The following is a 24115-nucleotide window of genomic DNA, read 5'->3' as shown; positions in this document are numbered from 1 at the left end:
ATTTTTAGATTCTGTCTCTCACAGGTGAAGTGTACCTATGATACAAATTACAGACCTCTCCATTCTTTGTAGGTGGGAAAACTTCCAAAATCGGCAGAGGATCAAATACTTATATCCCCACTGTATGTCTCCCATCCTGGGATACATGTCCCCCATCCTGGGCCAATTTCTGGTATATGTCTTCCCCGTTCTTCCTCTACATAAAAAAAAATCCTTCTCAACTTCCTCCGCTGCCTCGACCTGTGGTGTTTTCTTCTGTAGGTTGTCCGCTTACATCACTGCCATGCAAATAAAAATTTAAAATGAATTTTAGTGTCCTTTTGAGGTCTTACAATTTTTTAAAGAGTGTAATAAAAATACAGATTATTTTTCTTTTCATTTATCCCTGATAATGGTAAAACAATAAAAAATTAAAATCTAAAAGTGACTTAAAATCAGGAGACATGAATAATGAAAACAGAGGCAGAAAAGTACAAAATCTGCTCCCCATTTATGTGCCATTTACAGTACTAGTTTCTTACTTTCTTTTTATGTGCGGCCTTTGATCCTCAGGGACTGGGAACATTTGCTACGTTGGAAGTTTTACCCCTGTAGATTTTTCAAGGGGCATCACCTCGTTTTTGGGTCCTTAGATCAGATCAACAGAGGCAGGAGGCCCCCAGTCTAATGCTCATTTGTTTTAATAGGCATGGTGACATGTGCCCACCAAAGCCCAATATTTCCTGGCATGTTTGTGGATTTCCCTGGTGCTGGTGAAGTTCACTTCTTAAGTAGAAATAGAAATAGAATGTTCAACATAAACTTTCTCAGTGCAACTGTCCTGTTTATTTTTTCCAGAAACTTAAAGAAAATGTCGTCCTTGCCAACGGCCTCGTTGTACACCATGCCTATTCTATAACCGACGTTGCAGAGGTAAATAACGATGATGTGGTAATAAATCATATTGTTCAGTGTAGGACAAGTCATTTGGTACATGGAAACCATCAGCAAGCAGGTTGGCCGCTGAGGGATCCTCATATTAATAGCCCCACCCCACGTCACAGGCGGGAAGTCAATCAGGGGTGATCACAGTGTGATCGTTCATGACAAGAAGGTTGGTTTCTAGTGGTCTGTGGTGCTGACCAAAAGTACTAAATGACACAAGAAAACTGCAGATCTGTCAACAGCAGCTTGTTGATGGTTTTCAGATTTAGGTAAACTGGATTATACATAGACCAGCCCAGCTCATAGACCCATGAAATCTGTGATGCCAAGTTTCTAGTAGCCTAGTACCAAGACAAAAGAAGTCACCCTAAAAGGGCTTTACTGACCCCAAAAGGGCTTCACTGACCCCAAAAGGGCTTTACTGCCTCCAGAAGGCATTTACTGTACTTGTAACAACTTTACTGACCCCAGAAAGGCTTTTTATTCTGATCCCACTGGGTCTTTATTGAGTGATGCTGAATATGCAGCAATTACTGTATAGTTTGATGTAAACTGGAAAATTCAGCTAAAAAAAAATGTGCAACTTTCGATTGTCAGGCTCATTTTCGAGCTGAGCACAAATAGGCCAATTATAAAGTTTCTCTTCTCTCAGGTTGCAGTAGTCGAGGCGGGAGATGATAAGGGATAATATACCACCATCCTGGGTCTTCACTGTTTTGCAGATCCGCTCTGGTCGCGCATCACCATCTTGTGAGCGCACAGGTTCTGACTGGGCAGTAATCAGAAACTACAAGCATTCAATACAAGTCTATCAGAGCCAGAACAAGGCTTTCATAGACTTGTATTGAAAAGTGACCTGCAGCGCACTGCTTGAAACACTGGAGCTGCCGGCAGGTCATTTTTCATTGGGACCGGCACTGGAAAACAATGAAAGCGGTGGCCGGTGAGTATGAGACAGGGGGCAGGGGAATGACATTTAATGCACCACTCCAACGGTACAATAAAAACATTTGTTGAAGTTGTGCTTTAAGAAAATCGTAAATCTTAATATTAATTAAATACGCATTACGGTATTATACAGACATTGTATAACATTGTTTTTAGATTACTGTTTGTTTACAACTTTACCATATGTGAGTATTACCTCTTCTGGAATACTGTGTCGAGTTCTGGGCTCCACATTTTAATAAAGACCTCCAAAAAAAGGAGCAAGTTCAAAGAAGAGCGACCAGGATGGTGAGCGGACTGCAAAGTATGTCTTACGAGGAACGATTAAAGGATCTGAGAATGTTTAAATTGCAAAAAAGAAGACTGAGAGGAGACTTAATAGCTGTCTACAAATATCTGAAGGGCTGTCACAGTGTAGAGGGATCATCATTATTCTCATTTGCACACGGAAACAAGAGAAGCAATGAGATGAAACTTAATGGGAGGAGACACAGATTAGATATTAGAAAAACTTTTGACAGTGAGGGTGATCAATGAGTGGAACAGGCTGCCACGAGAGGTGGTGAGTTCTCCTTCAATGGAAGTCTTCAGAGGTTGGATAGACACCTGTCTGAGATGGTTTAGTGAATCCTGCATTGAGCAGGGGGTTGGACACGATGATCCTGGAGGTCCCTTCCAACTAAACATTCTAGGATTCCATGATTATTTGAGCACTGGATGATGGTATTTTGTTAAACATTGTGCTGCACTGTTACTAGATTATTCTAGCTCTATGTTGGTATTATTTGAGCATAGGATGGTGGTCTTTTTATTAAAATGAGCTATAATTTAGAGACTGTACCGTATATAACATTTGCGGTATATGTCAGCTGTAGCAATGTTCAACATTGAACTTTGGAAAACTGTTTGAAAATGGTCCAAATATGGCACTAATTTTTATATGATTTTGTATGATGTTGAATTACAGCACAGTACATGGAGAAATGGGATGTACATGGGGAAAGGGAATGTGCATGAGGAAATGGGATGTGCATGGGGAAAGGGGATGTGCATGCGGAAAGGGGTTGCATATGGAGAAAGGCCATGTACAATGGGGAAAAAAAATATTTATTCAGCCACCAATTGTGTTCAGTTCTCCCACTTAAAAGGATGAGAGAGCCCTGTAATTGACATCATAGGTAGACCACAACTATGAGAGTCAAAATTGAGAAAACAAATCCAGAAAATCACCTTGTCTGATTTGGTAAGATTCATTTGGCAAATTATGGTGGAAAATAAGTATTTGGTCATTAACAAAAGTTCATCTCAATATTTTGTTATATATCCTTTGTTGGCAATGACAGAGTGCAAACGTTTTCTGTAAGTCTTCACAAGGCTGGCACACACTGTTGGTGGTATGTTGGCCCATTCCTCTATGCAGATCTCCTCTAGAGCAGTGATGTTTTGGGCCTGTCACTGGAGACTGGCTAGGCCACTCAAGGACCTTCATATGCTTTTGCGAAGCCACTCCTTCATTGCCCTGGTGGTGTGCTTGGGATCATTATCATGTTGAAAGACCCATCCACGTTTCATCTTCAATACCCTTGCTGATGGAAGGAGGTTTGCACTCAAAATCTCACGATACATGGCCCCATTCATTCTGTCATGTACACAGATCAGTCGTCCTGGTCCCTTTGCAGAGACACAGCACCAAAGCATGATGTTGCCACCCCCATGCTTCACAGTAGGTATGGTGTTCTTTGGATGCAACTCAGCCTTTTGTCTCCTCCAAACATGATGAGTTTTGTTTCTACCAAACAGTTCTACTTTGGTTTCATCAGGCCATATGACATTCTCCCAATACTCTTCTGGATAATCCAAATGCTCTCGAGCAAACTTCAGATGGGCCCAGACATGTACTGGCTTAACCAGGGGGACACGTCTGGCACTGCAGGATCTGAGTCCCTGGTGGCGTTGTATGTTACTGATGGTAGCCTTTGTTATGGTGGTCCCAGCTCTATTCAGGTCATTCACTCGGTCCCCCGTGTGGTTCTGTGATTTTTGCTCACCGTTCTTGTGATCATTTTGACCCCACAGGGTGAGATCTTGCGTAGAGCCCCAGATCGAGGGAGATTATCAGTGGTCTTGTATGTATTTTCTTATTATTGCTCCCACAGTTGATTTCATCACACCAAGCAGCTTGCCTATTACATATTCAGTCTTCCCAGCCTGGTGCAGGGCTACAATTTTGTTTCTGGTGTCCTTCGACAGCTCTTTGGTCTTCACCATAGTTAAGTTTGGAGTGTGACTGTTTGAGGTTATGGACAGGAGTTTTTTATACTGATAAAAAGTTCAAACATGAGCCATTACTACAAGTAATGAGTGGAGGACAGAGGAGCCTCTTAAAGAAGAAGTTACAGGTCTGTGAGAGCCAGAAATCTTGCATGTTTTTAGGTGACCAAATACTTATTTTCCACCATAATTTGCAAAATAAATCTTGCCAAATCAGACAAGGTGATTTTCTGGATTTGTTTTCTCAATTTTGACTCTCATACTTGTGGTCTACCTATGATGTCAATTACGTCTTTTTAAGTGGGAGAACTTGCACAATTGGTGGCTGACTAAATATTTTTTTTCCACACTGTACATGGAGAAAGGGCATGCTCATGGAGAAAGGGGATGTCCGTGCAGAAAAGATATGTAGATGGAGAAAGGGGATGTACATGGAGAAAGGAGATGTACATGGAAAAAGGGGACGTACATGGGGAAAGGGGACGTATATGAGGAAAAGGGATGTACGGTACATGGGGAAAGGAGATGTACATGGAGAAAGGGAAAGAACATGGGAAACAGGAATATCATTGGGAAATGGGATGTACAGGGAACTCTCCAATGCTGTATCAATACAAGGGGCATAATCATGCAATGATGAAGATGGCAATGTGTTTTCAGAACTCAATTTTTATTTTATTTTTTAAAAGGCAAGGAAGGGTAAATAGAGCACTTCCTTATGTCAGTTCTACGTCAGTTTATGTTTACAATTTAATTCTTTCTCTTCTTCCTAATAATAAAAAATGCCGTCCTACGTGTTTCTAGAAACCCTCTGGGCTATTCTGCTGAAAAATGACTTTCATGGGCTCAACCCGACTACTCACCTACGTATTATATATCTTCGACCTGTTACTGAACAATAAAATAGCTCCTAGGTTATATACCTACACTTATAAGACATTCCTCAGGGTCAGTTTTTTCTGGCTAGTTCACTTCTCTAGAACTTTCTTTAAACACTTAGGCTGCCATCACACTATCAGTATTTGGTCAGTATTTTACATCAGTATTTGTAAGCCAAAACGAGGAGTGGGTGATAATACAGAAGTGGTGCAGATGTTTCTATCATACTTTTCCTCTAATTGTTCCACTCCTGGTTTTGGCTTACAAATACTGATGTAAAATACTGACCAAATACTGACCGTGTGATGGCAGCCTTAATCTGTATAATCTGAAGACAAATACACCATGGTTAACCTTCAGTATTTGGAGAAAGAACTGCCAGATCCCAGAAATTTTTGCGGCTTAGAATAAAAATGAATCTCTGCATGATATGAGTGTCCTTTTCAGGCTTCATTTTAATTCATGTCTGGAGCAAACATAAGGACTGACATACAAAGGACTGATTATATTGGAATAAAAATGTATTTAAAACTTTTTTGTAGTATTAAGGGGGTTATTCCCGGACTATCAAGCATCTCATCATTGGGGTTCTATCTTTTGTGAATCTCATTGATCAGCTTAATTAAAGTGGTAATGGAAAATGGAAAATATATTATGCAAAAATATTAATTTCTTTGTCCTAGGTTCCCTTTAGGGACAGAGTTGTGCGACTCATTCGAGTATGGAATCCATGGGGGCATGAAGAATGGACAGGGAACTGGAGCGACCGGTAACTTATATGAAGAAAATATGGACTTTCTATTAGTTATGTCATAAAAAGTGCTCAAATACATGGGTGAAGAGTGCTCCAAATTAATCAAATTGTCAGACATAGTACATATAGCACAACTCACACAACTGATAAACGTCTACACCGAAAATAGTGTCTATAGAAATTGTATAATTATATTATCCAATTCTTTGGTGTAAATTGAAAGTTTTCATGCATTGTGTGTGTTATTAATCTCCATTTACAATTTTGTAAAGTGAGTGGAATTCCTAAAAAAAAATATTAATTAATTTATGTTTCACTGCTCTTAGGTGCCCGTTATGGAAGGAACTGAGAGAGGAGGACAGACTGAGACTGCATAGAATCGATAATAATGGGGAGTTCTGGTAGGGTTGATTGTTTTCTTTATAACTGATGATACAATTTATTGGACATATAGGAATTATTTTCCCTGCTCAAACCACATTTAACAAGTACTACTCACCCCCACTTCTAGCTGGCTATGATGCAGTCACCTTCTGCTGGGATCCACAGCTTTTTCTCTCTTAACCAAGCTGTTTAACTGCAAGTGTCTGACTGCTACTTGCAGGATACAGGAGCCTTTCTGCTCTCTGTTTTACTGTCTAGGAAATAGTTGAGGAAGGAAAGGTGGCTGAGAAATTAGGATGCAGCGATTATGCTATCCTCAAATTTGGATTACAAGAGAAGGAAGACCTGCGAGGACTCAGACTTTAGGGTTAGACTTCAGAAAGTCAGATTTTAATGGACTCAGAAAGAGGGTAGAAAAGGTCCAATGGCCAGATGTTCTAAAGGACAGAAATGTCCAAGGAGGATGGGATATTTAGCTAAATGAAATTGTGACTGCACAATCAGTAACAATCCCGAAAAGAAGGAAGAATTGAAAGCACTTAAAGAGACCAGGATGGGTGAACACAGAACTTAATCACTTGTTAAAAAGAAAAAAAGAAATGTATATCAAATGGAAAGAGGGGGCATAGCTAAAGAAGAATGTAGTGCTGTCTGCAGGGAATGCAGGGCAAGAGTTAGAAGAGCTAAAGCCAGTAATGAAGTGAGGCTCGCAAGGGAGACCAAAAGTAGCAAAAAAGGATTTGGGGGGTATGTCGAAAGCAAAAGAAAAGTCAAAGATGCTATAGAATTTTTACAGGATGAAGTGGTCAAAAGTGATGTTGAGAAAGCCAAACTTTTTAAATTCCTATTTTTCATCTGTGTTCTCTAAGAAAGCAAATGTAACATGAACTGATCTTCATGGTACCATCAAAGGAATCAAAGAATCTACTCTATCTATAAACAGAGAGATGACGACGGAACACGTAGCTAATTTACATGAATTTAAATCTCCTGGTCCAGATGATATACATCCTAGATTGCTGAAAGAGTTAGAAAATAATATTGATCATGCGGCAATTAAGCCAGATATAGATCAAGAAGTGTTAAACAGTCACAAAATAAAATTAAAATACTTTATTTCAACAAATACAACAAACATAAAATTTAATAGACAAAACAATGATATTTAAAGGGGTGCCTCTAACCATATAACACAAAAGAAGAAGCATGAGCGAAACGCACGTCGGGGTCAGGGGAGACAGCCTGCCACTTGGCTTCCATGCTTTCAGCAGTACGGACACAGGTAATATGTATATAGCCTGCCTTAACCCTTAAATGTGCATTGCAAATAATCTCTATACTTACCCTGCTTGCCTGATTATGATATGAAATAGTGGATATCTCTCCCCTATTTGGACTTGTGGAGCGCCACCGTGGGCTGGGGGTACTCGTTACCGGGTCCTTCGGTTATCAAGGGGGATGTCACGGTGGTTGACCCGGTCCATGGCCCTCGGGAGGTTCGAATTAAAGGGAAAGGTCTTTAAAGGGATAATGTTCGTGATGCCACCTGTGGTATTCGGTCAGGGTGACCAACGCTGCTTTAAGGGGTCCGCTGGGGTGATATTATGGCAGCTAGATGGTATACCTTCCCACAGGTGAAGTATATCCCCAGGGTTTACCAGTGTGTAGATGGTGGATGGTGTGAGGTGCAGTGAAGAACGAGGACACAAGGTTGCAGTCTCTATACCTTTACTGAAGGCTTCAGCATCCACAGTCCAGAGCACAGATCACAGGGTAGGCAGAGTCCGGCCGGTTCCGAGGCAAATCCAGAGTCCCCTTATCCAGGTAGAAATCAGTAGCCTTCCTACTAGCGCCTGGGTGTTGTAGTACCTTACTGCTAAGCCTCTCATAAGGTCCTCACAGATGTTGTAGATGTTATTGATGTTATCTCTTTCTCTCTGTCCCCCAGATGGATAGGACAAACCCATATGACCAGTGGCTTGCAGCTTTTTACAGGGACTCTATCATGCCCCGGCCTCTCATGGGTTCCACCTTGCCTCCTGGGTGTAGGGGCGGATCAGTAACTTGCAATTAGCTGTCCTGCCGGTCTCTGGACCAAGGCATAAAGGACTGTTGCTCCCTTGGCTACTGGGATCCTGCGCATCAGAAGGAGGCAGCCTGTGTAGGGCAGAACTCCTCTGATATCCACTCCTTTGCTATGACTTCTTCACCCTCTCTACAATACAATTGTCTTTTTGTGTCCTTTCTTAGGAACTGCCGCACTTAGGGCAGGCGCAGCTCCGTGTCCTTCTGTCTAGGCCTCTGACAGGCTCCCACCCCTGCCAGGGACCAACTACCTGAGCAAAGCTCAGCCAGCAACTGCCTAACTTCCTCTCCAGGCAACCAGTTTTACCTAAGTGTGAAGAGTGCCCTAATAAATAGGAGCATAGCTCCCCCTGGTGGCCTGGAGTGCGAAATGTGTTGCATGTTTGTGATACCTGGATTCGGTGTCCTTCTTTGCCTTCAAACATAACATCACTCCCCCCTAGAGGAAAATGATATTACTGCAACGACCAGGAACCTGGGGCGCTGCACTGGAGCATAGCTGTAATCACACGTCACTATTGGAGTGTGGTTTGACTTAGAAGTGTTGTCTTTTTATTGAAACTTGAGCACATCTGCACTATCACCTTACATATCTTTATTAATGCCATATCTGCTGGATCCATTCTTTTCCAGATACCAGGGTATTTCTCTGGTACCCAATTTACCTCTATATATACATTTTCCTAGGAGCACCTTCCTTTGTGGGGTATGCAAATGTGTATCCCCACTTTTCTACATTGCTGTCTGGGAACTTGTCTGGGTTCCATGCAGATATGGTGATTTCTTCAATGTAAAACAGTCAGAATATTTTGTCAGGGCAATATGACTACATATTCGGGAGATTTGTCTAAATTATAAGATAGGGTACAGGTATTCATGCAATGATGTTCTACTACTGCAGCTTTCTTCCCCTTCTGTGTTCTTTGGTTTGAGGCACCACTTTTAATATCATTGTTTTTGTCTGTTACATTTTATATTTGTTGAAATAAAGTATTTTAATTTTATTTTGTAACTGTTGATAACACTTCTTGATCTATATGCTGCTTAATTGCTGCATGATCAATATGGTTTTCTATGATGTGGAGTGTTGCCCGCTCCTCATATGAGGAAAATGGGCTTGGGTAGTATACTTACTACTGAAAGAGTTAGCAAATGAAATTGCAGAACCACTAACCAGAATCTTTAAAAAATGCTGGAAAACAGAAGTCCTAGAAGATTGGAGAAGGGCAAATGCTGTTCCTATATTCAAAAAAGGAAAGAAGATGGAGCCAAGAAATTACAAGCCAGACCGCAGCTCTCCAGACCGCAGCATGTCAATTTTTGTTGCGCAGACGCTTGTCTCCGAAAGATAAATTTCACCCGTACAATGTATTGGACGCGGTGATTCCGCATGGTTCAATGAGCACACTAATTCACCTGCGTTCAATAGCCGGCAGTGGACATGTGCTGCATCCAAAGTGTTACTGATTCCTGAATGTGTGCACAAACCCTTAGGATTGCTACTTCCTATAGGCGGCACTTGAGTTCAAGTACTCTTCCTCTGTGATGAGGCAATTTGCATATTCAATTTCCCAAAGGGGCATTGCATGTTCTTACACTGGCATGTCGTCAGGCATGGCACTCTCCATACGGAGAGATGTTACCCTTTGTTCTTTGGTCTAGCAGGGGCTGAAGCTGGTGGAGATTAGGGAATTGTTTAGCCATCCACAGGTGACATGCTCAGCAACAATCGGGACGTCCCTGAAAACAACACTAGAGATTGCATTCAGCCAAAAACCTCCGGGGCCACAGATCAATGTGATCGTGAAAGCAGGTCAATTTAGGTATAGTTAGGTAATGAGAGATCTGAGCTATGATGTACATGAAAATCCTGGGGCTCCAAAGAAATAGGCTAAATAAGGCTAACTGTGTGTCCCCCAGTCGTTATGAAAACAACTCCTTTGGTTCCATTTTAAATGAAGGTCCATTGAGGTCACAGAAGATCCTTCATTTAACCATGTAGATTCCATGGTCACTGTTTACCACAGCATCTAAGGGGTTAAACAGATTCAATTGGAGCTAACACCTAGAGGTGTAGAGAACCCACATCATACAACTTTTCCGCACTTCTGCTGTACATTTGCTGTGGATGTGGGATGAGGTGGCAGGATTGGCATTGGGCTTTCCGAATTGGGGGCCCCATAGTACCCACACGGCATGCCAATGGATCTTGATGATTTGGTTCTCTACAAATCAACTATGAAAAGTTTTTTTTCTAATTCGATCAAGATCAGCTTTGGGGACGAGGTTTCTCTAACATGATGTAGATATTTTGAGATCTCGGAATAGCGAAAAGCCACCAAGAGCATGACTACTGAGGAGGCATCGAGCAAGGAGGGCCAACATAGCCAGCAAAAAGGTCATTATACCCAGCGTGCTAGCAATATTAACATAGAGCGACTCACAAACAAAACCAACACGGTGTGAGCCATCGTGAGAATCGCATGGATGACATTAGAAAGTTGTCTCATTACATCTGAACATCAAAAATTACAACCCCATCAGTGGCCCGTCAATGTCTCTCGCTACATTTTTTAATTATATTAGATGACAGAATTTTACAAGTTCACAATATGTTTTTTTGTTTTTTTTTTCAGGATGTCCTGGGAGGATTTTATTAATGAATTTTCCAGCCTCATTATCTGCAACCAAGTTCCTGATTTTTATGATTGGGGAGATAAAAGCAAGAAATGGTACACAGATATGGTTCGAGGCCGATGGACAAAAGATAACTTTTCCTGGAATCATATCGATGAAGGTAATTCTGGTTAAAATTGCAGACTTCTATAGTGGGTACATTATGTTGTTTTTTTTTAAAGGGGTCATCTCATCAGAGACAGTCCCCTATAGACTGTGACTATTGCATGGTGATAATTCACATGAATGGCTGTGGATGCAATACAAGGGCGATCTGAATCTACCAGAATGTTCTGGCTCACAGGTGAGGGTCTTAAGTTGAGGAGCCCACTCCATGATGTCCATGTGCAACAGTAGGGCAAATTGACAAGGGATTTCTGGAACATACAGCCCCTTTAAGAATTGTCAGAAATATTGTTGACAACAGTATCAAACACAGACTTTGGATATCAGAGATGCTGGTTTTGGAAAACGCAGGACTAGAATAAATTTGAGTGGACTCACTGGCGGACACATACAGGAGAGGGTCCCTGTGTAAGAATAATATATGGGTTCTTTGTAATCCATTAGATTATTAAAATACACAATTCCACCTGCTCTGGAGCTGGTAGTGGCCCCTACACCTCTTGGGACCCTATGTGGCTGCACAGGTTGCATGAATGATCTGTCCGCCCCTGAGTGAAATCGAATTCTACTCAAATTTTACAGAAATCCGCATTCACCAAAATATTTAATTAAGAGTCCTTTACTTCCACTCGTGATTACGTGTCTTTCTCCCCTTAGGGCACTTTTCTATGCCAATATGGTCTCTTCTTAGCTTTCTGCTTTATTGACGCCTCTGGATTTCCACATGGGGCATTTCCTCTTCGTCTCACTTATCCTTCCCCTTCCATCTAATTACCCGACTGACAGACAACTGACAACATCCTGCTAGGCTTCTTGCCCCAGGCCTCGATACTTCTTCCTTTTTTCTCTTTTACTTTGGACTGACTCCAGACACTAATCCCTTCCTTCTCGTCATCGCTTCTCCCTAAGGAACATACTACCTGCCTCTGTCATCTCCCTCTTGTAAATACCCGAGGTCTGCTACTACTGCACGCTCCTCCCTATCTAACATCCTCACAGGAAATTCTCTGCTCTCCCCTCACTTAGCCACTCCCACTCTGGACTAGTCCCAACTTTTAACTCCATTTCTCCCTGTCAATTTCCTGTGGCTGGGCAGAATATAACTTCATGACACAATACAAATTATTAAATATACTTCACATCATAACACATTACAGCAATACACATATCCTCAAGGGGGAATGTGGGCAACACCTCCACTTCCTTACAACGTTCTGACCTTTCTTGTGCATGCGCACAACCCTCCCGGAAGTCCCGGCTCATATGAGAGGCATGGGGATCCAAGCACAAGCAGTGGTGATCAGAATATGAGACGAGGACCAGATGAAGGAGTGGAGGGGCCGCAGAGGTGAATGACGAGATGAGGATTATTTTTACATTACGTTTATTATGCATAGGGGTCTGCGAAGACCCCAGAACATAATAAGGGACATTAAGTTTGCAAACAAAAACTTTTCTGCAAATAGAATTTCCAGGGAAAAAGGCAGGGACAGGTGAATTCAAATTGTGTCTGATCTGCTCATCTTTACACAGGACCCTTATTTCTAACTACGTTATTGTCTTTGCTGCAACGTTTTTACTATGTTTTTTACATACTGTATATAACGATATAATCGCATCACGTTCGCTTTAGATTTCTTCAACATGAACCCTCTGTACAGTATAACGGTGACCGGATCTGATGGAGTCAAGAGCGGAGTAAATGTGGTTGTATCTCTCATGCAAGCCAGCAGGAACCGCTACAAATATGGCGACTGGCTGCCCATCGGCTTTCTGTTATTTAAGGTATGTGGCTCTTCGCCCGACGATAATTCATCTACAAACAGAGGAGGAAAGCAGAGGAAATGTATGAACAGTACGTAGGTGACAGGAGATTCATAAAGCTGATTATACGCTCTGGTAATTGTCCCAGCAATCAGCCGCAGGATACAATGTATCTCTGCGTTTAGCTAAACGTTACATTGATTATATTGATTGCTCTCATTGTTCACGGCTCTGAAATTTATAGCTGGGATTCATTTTTAGCTAATAAGTTTGCAAGCAGATGAAAATCGAGGCTGAATTCAGAATATACAGCAGATGTGGCCATACATTAGCAGAAAATGGTCTCTTACTTTTCTACTCTCATAATGGGAGATAAACATGATCTATAGGGATGATGATAAGAAACAGAAGCATCCTTCTTAATAAAAGAAAGAATTGTCAGATATCTGGACAAAGAATTAATGGAGATGTCCGAGCACAGAAAGTCTTGAGACTGAAACAAATTTTGTTTTTCACATTTTCCCTCTTCAGTGTTCCTCGATCTTTTAGTCGGATATGCCTATGGTTACAGACCCACAATTATAAACATTCCATACAATTTTACACTTTTACGAGTGATTGCACGCCCTTCGAGAACGTGCGGTGATTATGAACCATGCAATGGGGTGTACCCACGCACCAGACTGGCGTTTGTGCAGACTAATAGCAAACATAAATACCTGGTGTACCCCTCCTGCCACTCCTACCTTGTGTATGAAAAAGCTCTGTAGTTAATACTGTTCTGGTAGAGCTATCCCATAGCCCTATTCCTAAAGGAAATGAACTGGTAGAGGTATCCGATAGCCCTATTCCTCAATGTTCCTGAGCGTAAGCTATTTCACATGGTTGAGCGCACTTAGGATCTGCCCAAAGGCCCTGCCCATGCCCAATGTTTGGTCCGTAGACCGCGGCTAGGAGTTAGTCCCGCTTTTGTGTACAAAATGTTTTGGCTTTTACAATTGTTAAAAAGCTTAATAAAAGACTTCTTTGTACACACAGTTGACAGTAAACCATTTGTCAATGTTAGGAATCAGTTTACCTTGCTTTTGTGTCTCAAATATTTTGACCCTTATTTGTTGGCTTTTCCTTTCCCTGGAGAAAGCCACATATACCTGCCCCTGTGAAAACACTGGGAGAGGCAAATAAATTCCTACAATATCCAAGGACTGTCCATGAGATTTATTGTTGGTCATTGCAAAATCGTCGCATCTGGACTGGCAAGTTTTTATCTTTGGAAACCAGATCAATTCTTGGAATAAGAACTGTCTGACCCTTTGCTTTTCCATTTAAACCAACGACATGAATAACGTTTGCGTTTACGCTTTTCACATAAAGCCTTGTGCCATTACAAAGGCCACGCTTTCTGTTAAGATTACGCAGGAGCATAATTACAGCTCCTGGTTTCAGCTTTAGTTCATGAGGAGGCATCCCAGTGGGATTCAAAGAGTTAAGAAACTCTACAGGGTAATCTGTGAGAATCACACCCTCCTCTTCCGCAATTGTGTCAACGGAGCGATATGTTGAGTGTTCAGTTACTTCATTTGTTTCTCTTGCTCTCTCCGCCCTCTGTCGGGCTGCATCAGCAGTTCTTCGACAATTTCGTTCGTCTTCTCTTTCATTAAGACGCAGGTTACGCATCCGTATGCGATTCACTTCTCTACGTGCAGCTCAATTTGATCCATCTTTGCCATGTTGCCTCACACTGTTGCCTCAGTGTTGCCTAAGTGTGTTCAAAAAAGGCTTATGCCTTAAGCCTCAATATTCCCAGCGCTGCCCCTTATTCTCCAGACTTCTGCCCTTCTCCCCTGCAGATAGATATTGGCTGCTGGGCAAATCCTGACTGATGGCCGCCCGATCTGGTCTGATCAGAGCTCGGAGAAATGTATTATACAATCCAGAAGTAATATGGTGATCATGCTTTTTCCAGCATTATGAAGACCATGTCACAAGGCAAAAGTGATATCTAAGTAGCTCGGTGAACAAAACAGTTTGTGTCCATGGTATAAAACTCCCTAGATATCACTTCCATTGAGATCCTATGGACAATCTTCGAAAAGCAACATACAAAACCCAAAAATTGTGATAAACACTGAGAACTAAGTAAGATCGGGCAGTCATCAGGTCATCAAAAAAAACATTATTTGAATAAAGACTCGCCCACACTATCCCTGGTTCATCAATTTATAAAAAAAAATCCCACGCAGGTCTGCCATAATCCACCAAATCCGATGTAGTCCAGAAATGGATACCTGAAAAACATAGAGAGGAATGCACACAAGACCCTGTCCTTCATTCACTAATTTATTAGCAAAAAATGTTCCCGCGAAGCTCCCACCCATGTAGTCCACGTTCCCCGATTCTATGGATAGTAGTAAAGTGACTGCTATTCACAGGCGCTGGGAACTGATGACAACTCTCATCAGTGTCGCTGGCTCACACTGCACTCAGCGCGGCCCGGCAGCGCAAAATAATTAAAACACTACAAAGCTATGTTCCCATGCAGCATTTTTGCTTTTTTTATTCTACAGCCAAATCCTGTTCTTTTGCCAGTAAAAAAAAAAATGTTGCAAAAGTGCTGAGAAACGCTGACGATTTAAAAAAAAAGAAAAATAACACCGCAGTTTACCAATTCGGTCAAGAAATGAAAAAAATAGGTGCGTGTATGAGATTGCAGAAATCTTAGAGATTTTGCTGGTACTGTATAAAGCAGCTTTTAATTTGCGTAAAAATTCACAGCAAAAAAAAAAAAAGCTGCATGTGAATATAGCCTTAAGGTATGTGCACATCCATTAAAGACATCAGTCCGATTTTCTCATACGTGCAAAAATTTGACGTCTGAATGAGGCTTAAGGTTAAGTTCACACTTATTCTGTCAGTATTGCACATCAGTAGGCTGCCGTCACACGGTCAGTATTTGGTCAGTATTTTACATCAGTATTTGTAGCCAAAACCAGGAATGGAACAAATAGAGGAAAAGTATAATAGAAACATCTGCTCCACTTCTGTATTATCACCCACTGCTGGTTTTGGCTTACAATTACTGATGTAAAATACTGACCAAATACTGATAGTGTAAACGTGGCCTTAATCTGAGGATGACACCGTGCCCTACTAAGGTTATGTGCACATGATCAGGAATGGCTCAGAATTTGCTCAGGATTTGATGCAGGTGAAATCTGCACCAAATCTGCATCTGACGTCACTGGCAGGTCACCAGCGTTTTTGATGCGTTTTTTCATAGCATGCGTTTTTTTTGTCACTTGAAATAAAGCTAATTGAAAGTTGGCTTCTGGGAGGGAAAAAAAAGTGATTTCCTGTTTGCAGATATATTGGGGTACGTGCACACGGTCAGTAAATGCTGCGGGTTTGACACTGCATACATCCTCAGCGTCAAACCCTCAGCGTCCAGTACTGATCATGCAATTAAAAGGATTCAGCAGCACGGATCTTCTCCAATACAACACACAAATGCAAACACATTATTATAACTTTATTATTACTGTTGTTTTCTAACATGTTACTACGATTTAGACTGTCCTTTACTCTTGCTATATTTTATGATTATTGTCACCATTATTATTTTATTATTAGCAATACCAATGTTATTATTGCATTTTTTTATTACTAACATAACTATTAGCTTTAACCTCATTATTTTTCCTGACTAGTAAATTATTATGAATATTTGCGTTTTACAGCTCCCTGACTCTCAGGACAAACTTCCAAGCTCTTTTTTGACTCCAGAGAACATACTCAAAATAGAGTCTTTCAAAATGCGCAATATCATTGTGCCGTATAACCTGTCGCCGGGGCGGTACGGCATCATACCGTACACCATGCAGAAACAGCAAGAATCTTCATTCCTCTTTCAAGTTTTCCTGAAGAGTGAAGACTGCACAGAGAAAGTAAGTCCACGCTTCTCCAGCCTCAGGAGCGCCCCCCAGTGGTGGGTTCAATTTGTCTGTATGTAATCTATCTTTTAACCATTAGGGTCACATGCAGAGTGAATAGGATTGTGATTAGAGATGAGGGAATACATTCGAGTGAAATTGAATTCTACTTGAATTTTAGAAAAATCCGCATGCACCAAAATGCAACATTTTTTGTAATTCACTTCTGAGTGTGGAATCAGCAAATTGGTGGCTGTAAAAGGCTATCAAAATGTTAAAAAATGTAAAAAAAAATCCTTATATTCATCTAATGTTCTGAACCTCCGCTGCTCCTGATGGGTCGGGACTTAGGGTTTTGATGAGGGCTTTACACATACACACAGAAGTTTATCTAGGTTCTCTGGCACCCGGGGCAAGAATTCAGTTTGCCCCCCCCCCCCCCGACCTCCCCCCAAGCACATGTGCAATTTGTACAGTTTGTCATGTACCGACAAGCTGCTCGCCCTAATGCTCTCAATGGTCAGTGAAAAACTGAGAGAAACAGGAAAAGAAGCTCGTTGTCACAGGACCATAAATATGAAAGTCACATATGAGTGAAGTGTCCATGTGATGACTACTGGAACCTGCAGAGCTGAATCCTGACATCGCAGCTTCTGAATTCTCACTTGAACGCCCGCCAGGGCCTAGGGGTACTCGGTACCGAGTCCGGTACTTAAGGGGTTGTGTCACGGCAGCTGCGACTCGGTCCGTGAGAATTAGTCAGTATCACAAATAATATTTACATCCAGGTACCTTATAGATGACGTCGTCTCTGGAGCCATTCTCCTTCTTTTCTTCATCTTGTCCAGGCCCCATGATGAGTTTTCTCATCCACAGCCGTCTCTGCAGACTTTCATCTTCTCTGGTCTTCTGCAGCAAATCTCCACATGATGCCCTTAAAGGTAGAAGTGTCATTATAATGCTCCTGAATAAAAATATCTGCCCTACGCTGAGCCCCTGAATAAATAATTCCCCTTACTATATTGTCTGAACAAAATATGACCCCCACACTGTCCCTGTTATGGTACATGCTTTTCACACTGACCTCTCCTTTCCATACTGGGACCCTTCTTCACACTGTCCTCTCATACTGTGTCCTCCCTAGAGGGCCCAGTCTCTATACTGTACCCTCTCATCACACTCCCCCTCTTTGGTGTACTGTCCCCTCCTGGCTGTGCCCTTACACTGTCCCCCCATGGTACGCCCGTACTACTCAGTCTCTATTCTGTGCCCACTCACTTTTCTCCCCCCCATACTGTCTCCTCACACTATTTCCATCCCTCCTCATACTGTCTCCTCTCACATCCCTTCTGTTCTCCATACTGTCTCCTCATATATTTACCCCCTCACTCTCTACACTGCCTACTCACACATTCTGTGTCTGCACACATCCCATCACCCTCACTCCCCATACTCTGTCCACATACATTTTTGCCATCGCTACTCATACTGTGTCCGCATACATTCTCCCGTTTGCTCCCCATACTGTCTGCACCCATCCCCCCACTTTTTATACTGTGTCTGCACCCATACTGTTTCCTCATACATGCCCCCAATACTGTTTCCTTGTCCATGCCCCATTCCACCATATGGTTTCCTCATACATGCCCCCATACACGTGAGTACAATTGATCCCTGGGAGCCTGCGTGCTGCAGCTTCTCTGTGCCGGCTCAGAAAACTGCTAACTCCCAGTCCGGGGGGCGGCAAAATGCACCCGCCAGGGAAGACACTGCAGACCGCCGCATTAGGAGGCCTGATTACGCCGCCCCCCCACGCCGGCTGTGCCTGGGGGCACATGCCCCAGCGCCTCCCCTAGATACGCCTCTGGATGCACTTGCAGAATCCTTCTTGGCATCATCAAAGCTGGAGTGAAGGGGTTCAGAAGGTGCAATGAGGACTGGACTGGTGACGAGGAGCGGAGGGGGCAAGTATAAGGATTTTAATTTTTTACATCTTACGTTTATTATTCCTTGTGGTCTGGAAAAACCTCAGAATACGATTAGGGACATTAAATTCGCTGCAAATCAAATTTACCGGGGAATCTGCATGAATAGGCAAATAAGAATTTTGCATGATCGGTCCCTAATTGTGATCCCTTATAGGACAAGGAGTGCTTGGAAATCAAGGCCAGAATACTGATTAAATAGGCAAAAAAACTGAAAAATGTAGGAATCTGTGGAGACGTAGTGGTCAGCGGGTGCTCTAGTCTGCTAGCCTGAAACCGCATGGACCAGGGATCATCCCACCAACTCCTGCTCTCCTTTTACCGTGTTCATAATACTACTCAGACAACACAAGGTGATAGTAAAACAGGCAAATATCACATAGAATAGTCCCAGCAAAATACCGATGGCAAAGGAGCGTATCTTAAACTCGACAAGGTGGGTGATCATCAGGGGATATAGAATGGGTGTATTCATGTCGTGTTACTTTATGGATAGATTGCAATGCATAGACTAAAATGAAGAACATTTTCACAACCATAACGATTTGCCCGGAGGGATCATACTTCAAATCTTAGTGAATAAGGAATCAAGAACTGCACTGGAGATTTCCATCCTTGGATTGGATTGGGGCCACGATATATAACCCAGGGCCTTTTTAATTTGAGAATTTGGGTTCAAAGATTGATTTAGATTTTTTTTAAGTTTTCCCTTTAAAAATAAATGTATTAATACTTATAATAATTCTGCCTGTGATTCTTGTAATCTAAGTAGTAAAAGACATGAAAAATGATATGCAAAGTAGTAACGTAATAACAAAACTTGAGAATGATCATTCTTATGGCAGGATCAGATGAGTGTATGAAAAATTGTCCCATTTTCCTCCATATTGTTGCAGCACCCCAGAGTCCTGGTTGTTGCAGTACTGTGGCTCCGCCACTACGGGGAGCTATGGTACGTCTGATTGCACTAAGGAGTTTCTCGGATCAGGTACACTCACACCACACTTCACACTCCGGCCACCAGGGGGGGTGGTCCTATCTAGTAGGCCACTCCTCACAACTCTGGTAAAACTGGGGGTTGGACAGGAAGACAGGGAGAAGTAGCTGGGAAGAGCTAGTGAGAGGACCTGTCAGGGATGGGATCCTGGCAGACTCCTCAGAGCAGAACTAACCAGTAAACAACGGGAATACAGAAAAGGAGAAATACCAGAAGGGGTCTTGCTGTTAGACCGAGGCAACATCCTTCTGAGGCGCAAACAGTCGGTGGCCGGAACGCCGAGCAAGTAAGAGACTTTAAGTACATTGCAAACCACGGCAGGGCAGCTAACTACAGGTTGGCTGTCTCACTTAACACCTAAGCAGACAACGGAGGCAGCTGTGGGAGAGGGGCGACTCTAGGGTCCCGGAAGAACTCCAGGCCTACCCCGTCATACGGGTGCGTCCTACCATATCAACTGGAGGACGGAGAAGGAACAGTAGAGACAGAAAGAAACAGTTGTGAGGACTATCCCGGGAGCTCAGCAGGGAAGAACTACAACACACAGCGCTAGAAGGTAGATACTGATCCCCACCTGTAAAGAGAGCTCCTGATGTGTCGTTGGACCGGCCGGTCTCTGAAAACCCAGTTAACAGCGCTCTGGACTGAGGTCTCCCACATCTTCAGTAAAGAGGTAAAGAGACTGCAACCTGGTGTCCTCGTTATTTACCGCGACCTGCACCCCACAACTGCACCGCTATACCACCGTTACAACACGACTTATTGCACCGGACGTCCCCCACTGACAGACAGGGCCACGGACCGGGTCTAGCCACCGTGACAACCCCAGGACTGAGACCCAGAGGCCCGGCTCCGGGTACCCCTCGGCCCTGCGGCGGTGTGGGGGCGCTCCAACTTGGCGTCACGAACAGGATTTACTTAAGCCTGAAGAATCAGGTCATGTGTGCCTTGGAACTGTGATTTATCGTGCTTGGACTGTACTTTATTGAGAGAACTGTGTGCTACTGCTTGCCGCGGAAAGTTACCGCCAAAATTCGCCATTGCCGCGCGCGGAGGGAGGAGCCTTAGCTACGTGGGCGGGATCAGCCAAAAGAAGCGCGGAACGGAAAGCGCGGTGAGACGCCAATCCCGGAAGAGGAACTCCGACCTCCAGCAGGTTAGTGGGAGGAAGGGACGGCCATGTCCGAGTCGGGAGGAGAGGAGGTGGCGGTCGCAGCCGCGGACGCAGGGGCAGCTCCGGTCCCCGCAGCGGGCGAAGCCGCGGCCCTAATACCGCCACTGGCTGCCGCAGAGCCCGCTGCCCCCATCAGCCAGTCGGACACCGCCGCTAACGCAAAAGCCATAATGCCCTTCTCCATGCCCTACCTGCCCGGAGCGACCTGGCTCCCACGATACTCTGGGGAGGCGCATACATTCACTGACTTTAAAGAAGGGCTCTGCAACCTACTCGAGTTCTATCCCCTAACCGAGCCTCAGAAGGTCCATATGATAACCGGTCAACTCTTTGGGGCGGCTCTGAGAGAAGTGAAATCCTGGCCCGCTGAGGATAAAGGAACTGCACAACAGATTTTTGCCAAGCTTAAAGCCACCTTTGATACTCGCACTGCCACAGAGATTAAACTGACTTTCTATGGATGCAAACAGAGGTCGCAGGATAGCTTACGGGACTATGCCCTTAATCTCCAGGAAGCGATGCGGGCCATTAAGCAGAGTGACCCCGGCAGCATGCAGGATGAGGATAAAATCCTGAAGGAGCGGTTCATCGAGGGGCTCCTGTGCAGTCACCAGCGGGGCCAATTGCACTTCCTGGCCATGCAAAATCCAGACTTGACTTTTGCGCAGTTTAAAGATAAAGCTATCCAGGCATTGCAGGAGCGGCAGCCCAGCCGCGCAGTGCCACCCAGGCGCCCCGCTCTCACCTACCACCAGGAGGTGGCATCGGATACCCCAGTTGCCGCGGAGGCCGACGCCCAGAGCTTCGAGGACGACTCCCCTGCAGGACTCCGTCTCCAGATGCAAGAGCTAACCAAGAGCGTTGCTGCCCTGGCCCGGACGGTGCAGTCCCTACAGGAGGCCCCCAAAGAGAAGATCCAGTTGGCTTCCAGCCCGGAGGATGTCCCTTGGATGCGACGGAGGAGGACTCCGCCGACCAGGAGCCGGCCCGACGATCGCTTCCACCAGGATGGACGACCCATCTGCCGCCGCTGTCATCAGGTGGGCCATCTTGCAAGGTACTGTCCTTTAAACGAGCAACCCCTGGGGCAAAGGGCCAACCCCCAGGAGTAGGACGGTCAGGCCCGCAGCATTGGAGAACCAAGTATATTGGAGGACGACCAGTTCTCCCTGTAGTGATTGACGGAATCCCCTTGAATGCTTTGCTGGACACCGGTTCTCAGGTGACGACTATACCTTACGTGCTCTACAAACGGTATTGGGAGGACGCTGATATTACTCGTGGCCCTGACGGTGATTTCACCATAATCGCCAGTAATGGTCAGCCGTTGCCACAAGTGGGGTATAAGGAGGTCACCATCAAAGTGGGGCGGGTGGAATTGAAAGCCCAAGGGATTGTGATTGTAGATATTGATCGTCGAGAATGTAATCCCATGATGACTCTTGGTACTAATGTTATAGAAAATTGTCTTGCAGAAGTGATTGTTTTGTTGCAACAGGTGGCAGAAAACGCTGGCCACAGTGAGCAACGTGCCCTGCAGAAGGAAATCAGAGCTCTGATGCAGAGACAGCAGGTAGAGCTGACTGGTGGTGAGATTGGTCGTGTCACTGTAAGTGATTCAAACCCCATCGCGATACCTCCCAAGAGTGAAATGTTAATATGGTGTCGAGCAGCCATAGGCCTCAGGGGTAAGGACTACCAGGCCTTGGTGGAACCTGTATATTCAGACAATAGGCCTACTGTTCTGACAGCCCGGGGGGTGGTTGACGTCCGACAGGGGAGAGTGCCCGTACGTGTCCTCAATTGTGGGGAGGAAGAGGTCCACCTAACCAAGTATACCACGCTCGCCAAATTGTTCACTGTCAATAATAGTGTAATACAGACACCTGAACCCTTGGTCCCGTCAAACGTGGCGGAGAACAAAGGTTCTGCAGAGCACTCGAAAGACTGGTGTCGGGAACTGCATGTGGGCACTGACTCCACCCCGTCTCATCAAATACAGGGGGCTTACAGGGTGGTACACGAGTACGAGCAGGTATTCAGCAAACACCCCTCAGATTTTGGGCAGGTGAAAGGGATCCAACATCACATCCCCACGGGAGATCATCGACCCATAAAAGAGAGATATCGCCCTGTACCCCCAGCTCATTACCAGTGTGCCAAGGACATGTTGCGGGAAATGAAGGAGGCTGGGGTGGTGAGAGACAGCTGTAGCCCCTGGGCAGCTCCGTTAGTCCTCGTTAAAAAGAAAGATGGTACAATGAGGATGTGTGTTGATTACAGGCAGTTGAATCGCATTACACATAAGGACGCATACCCACTGCCCAGGATAGAGGAATCTCTGGCTGCTTTAAAATCTGCTAACTACTTCTCTACCTTAGATCTCACCAGTGGGTACTGGCAGGTTCCTGTAGCGGAGGCGGACAAGGAGAAGACGGCCTTCACGACACCAATGGGTCTCTGCGAGTTCAACTACATGCCCTTCGGACTGTGCAATGCTCCAGGAACGTTCCAGAGGATGATGGAGTGCTGCCTAGGACACATGAACTTTGAAACTGTGCTGCTGTATTTGGATGATGTCATTGTCTTCTCTAAGACCTACGAAGACCATCTGAAGCACCTGGCCGAGGTGTTCGAAGCCCTGTCCAAATTCGGCTTAAAGGTGAAACCGTCCAAGTGTCATCTGCTCAAACCTAAAGTGCAGTACCTGGGCCATGTGGTGAGCGCTGAAGGAGTGGCCCCAGACCCCGACAAGGTCACAGTGATCAAGGACTGGCCAAAGCCTAGTGACCTCCACGAAGTCCGGCAGTTCCTCGGGTTGGTAGGTTACTATCGGAGATTCATTAAGGATTTCACCAAGAAGGCCGCACCCTTGCAAAATCTGCTGGTGGGCCAACCAAAGAAGACCAAGGGGAGGAAAACCCCCTTTGATTGGAACGAAGAGCTGGAGGAATCCTTCACCTGTTTGAAGTCGGCACTGACGGGAGAAGAGATACTGGCTTACCCCGAATACGATCAACCGTTTGTGCTGTATACAGATGCCAGTAATGTGGGATTAGGAGCCGTGCTGTCCCAGGTTCAGAACGGCAAAGAAAGGGTGATCGCTTACGCCAGCAGGAAACTCCGTCCCACGGAAAGGAACCCTGACAACTATAGTTCCTTTAAGCTGGAATTCCTGGCCCTCGTCTGGGCAGTGACAGAGAGGTTTAAGCACTACCT

The 24115-nt window shown here is 44.3% G+C and overlaps 1 protein-coding gene across 1 annotated transcript; it reads left to right on the top strand.

Annotated features, from left to right (window-relative positions):
* Positions 1-846: 846 nt before the first annotated feature.
* Positions 847-12910, top strand: LOC143803646 (calpain-2 catalytic subunit-like). Its single transcript, XM_077281427.1, has 5 exons — positions 847-912; positions 5706-5791; positions 6103-6177; positions 10882-11042; positions 12681-12910. Exons 4-5 carry the CDS (start codon positions 10883-10885, stop codon positions 12908-12910), a joined length of 390 nt encoding a protein of 129 aa, XP_077137542.1. The 5' UTR covers positions 847-912; positions 5706-5791; positions 6103-6177; position 10882.
* The last annotated feature ends 11205 nt before the right edge of the window (positions 12911-24115 follow it).

The sequence above is a fragment of the Ranitomeya variabilis genome, chromosome 2, assembly GCF_051348905.1.
Source record: "Ranitomeya variabilis isolate aRanVar5 chromosome 2, aRanVar5.hap1, whole genome shotgun sequence".
NCBI lineage: Eukaryota > Metazoa > Chordata > Amphibia > Anura > Dendrobatidae > Ranitomeya > Ranitomeya variabilis.
Note: the sequence above shows the minus strand (reverse complement) of the source record. Positions and strands in the feature narration are given on the sequence as shown.

Excerpts from the sequence above, each read along its gene's own strand:
- LOC143803646 (XM_077281427.1), top strand. The coding sequence starts at position 10,883 with ATGTCCTGGGAGGATTTTATTAATGAATTTTCCAGCCTCATTATCTGC. Across the intron at positions 11,043-12,680 it reads CTGGAATCATATCGATGAAG|ATTTCTTCAACATGAACCCT; the intron begins GTAATTCTGGTT and ends CGTTCGCTTTAG.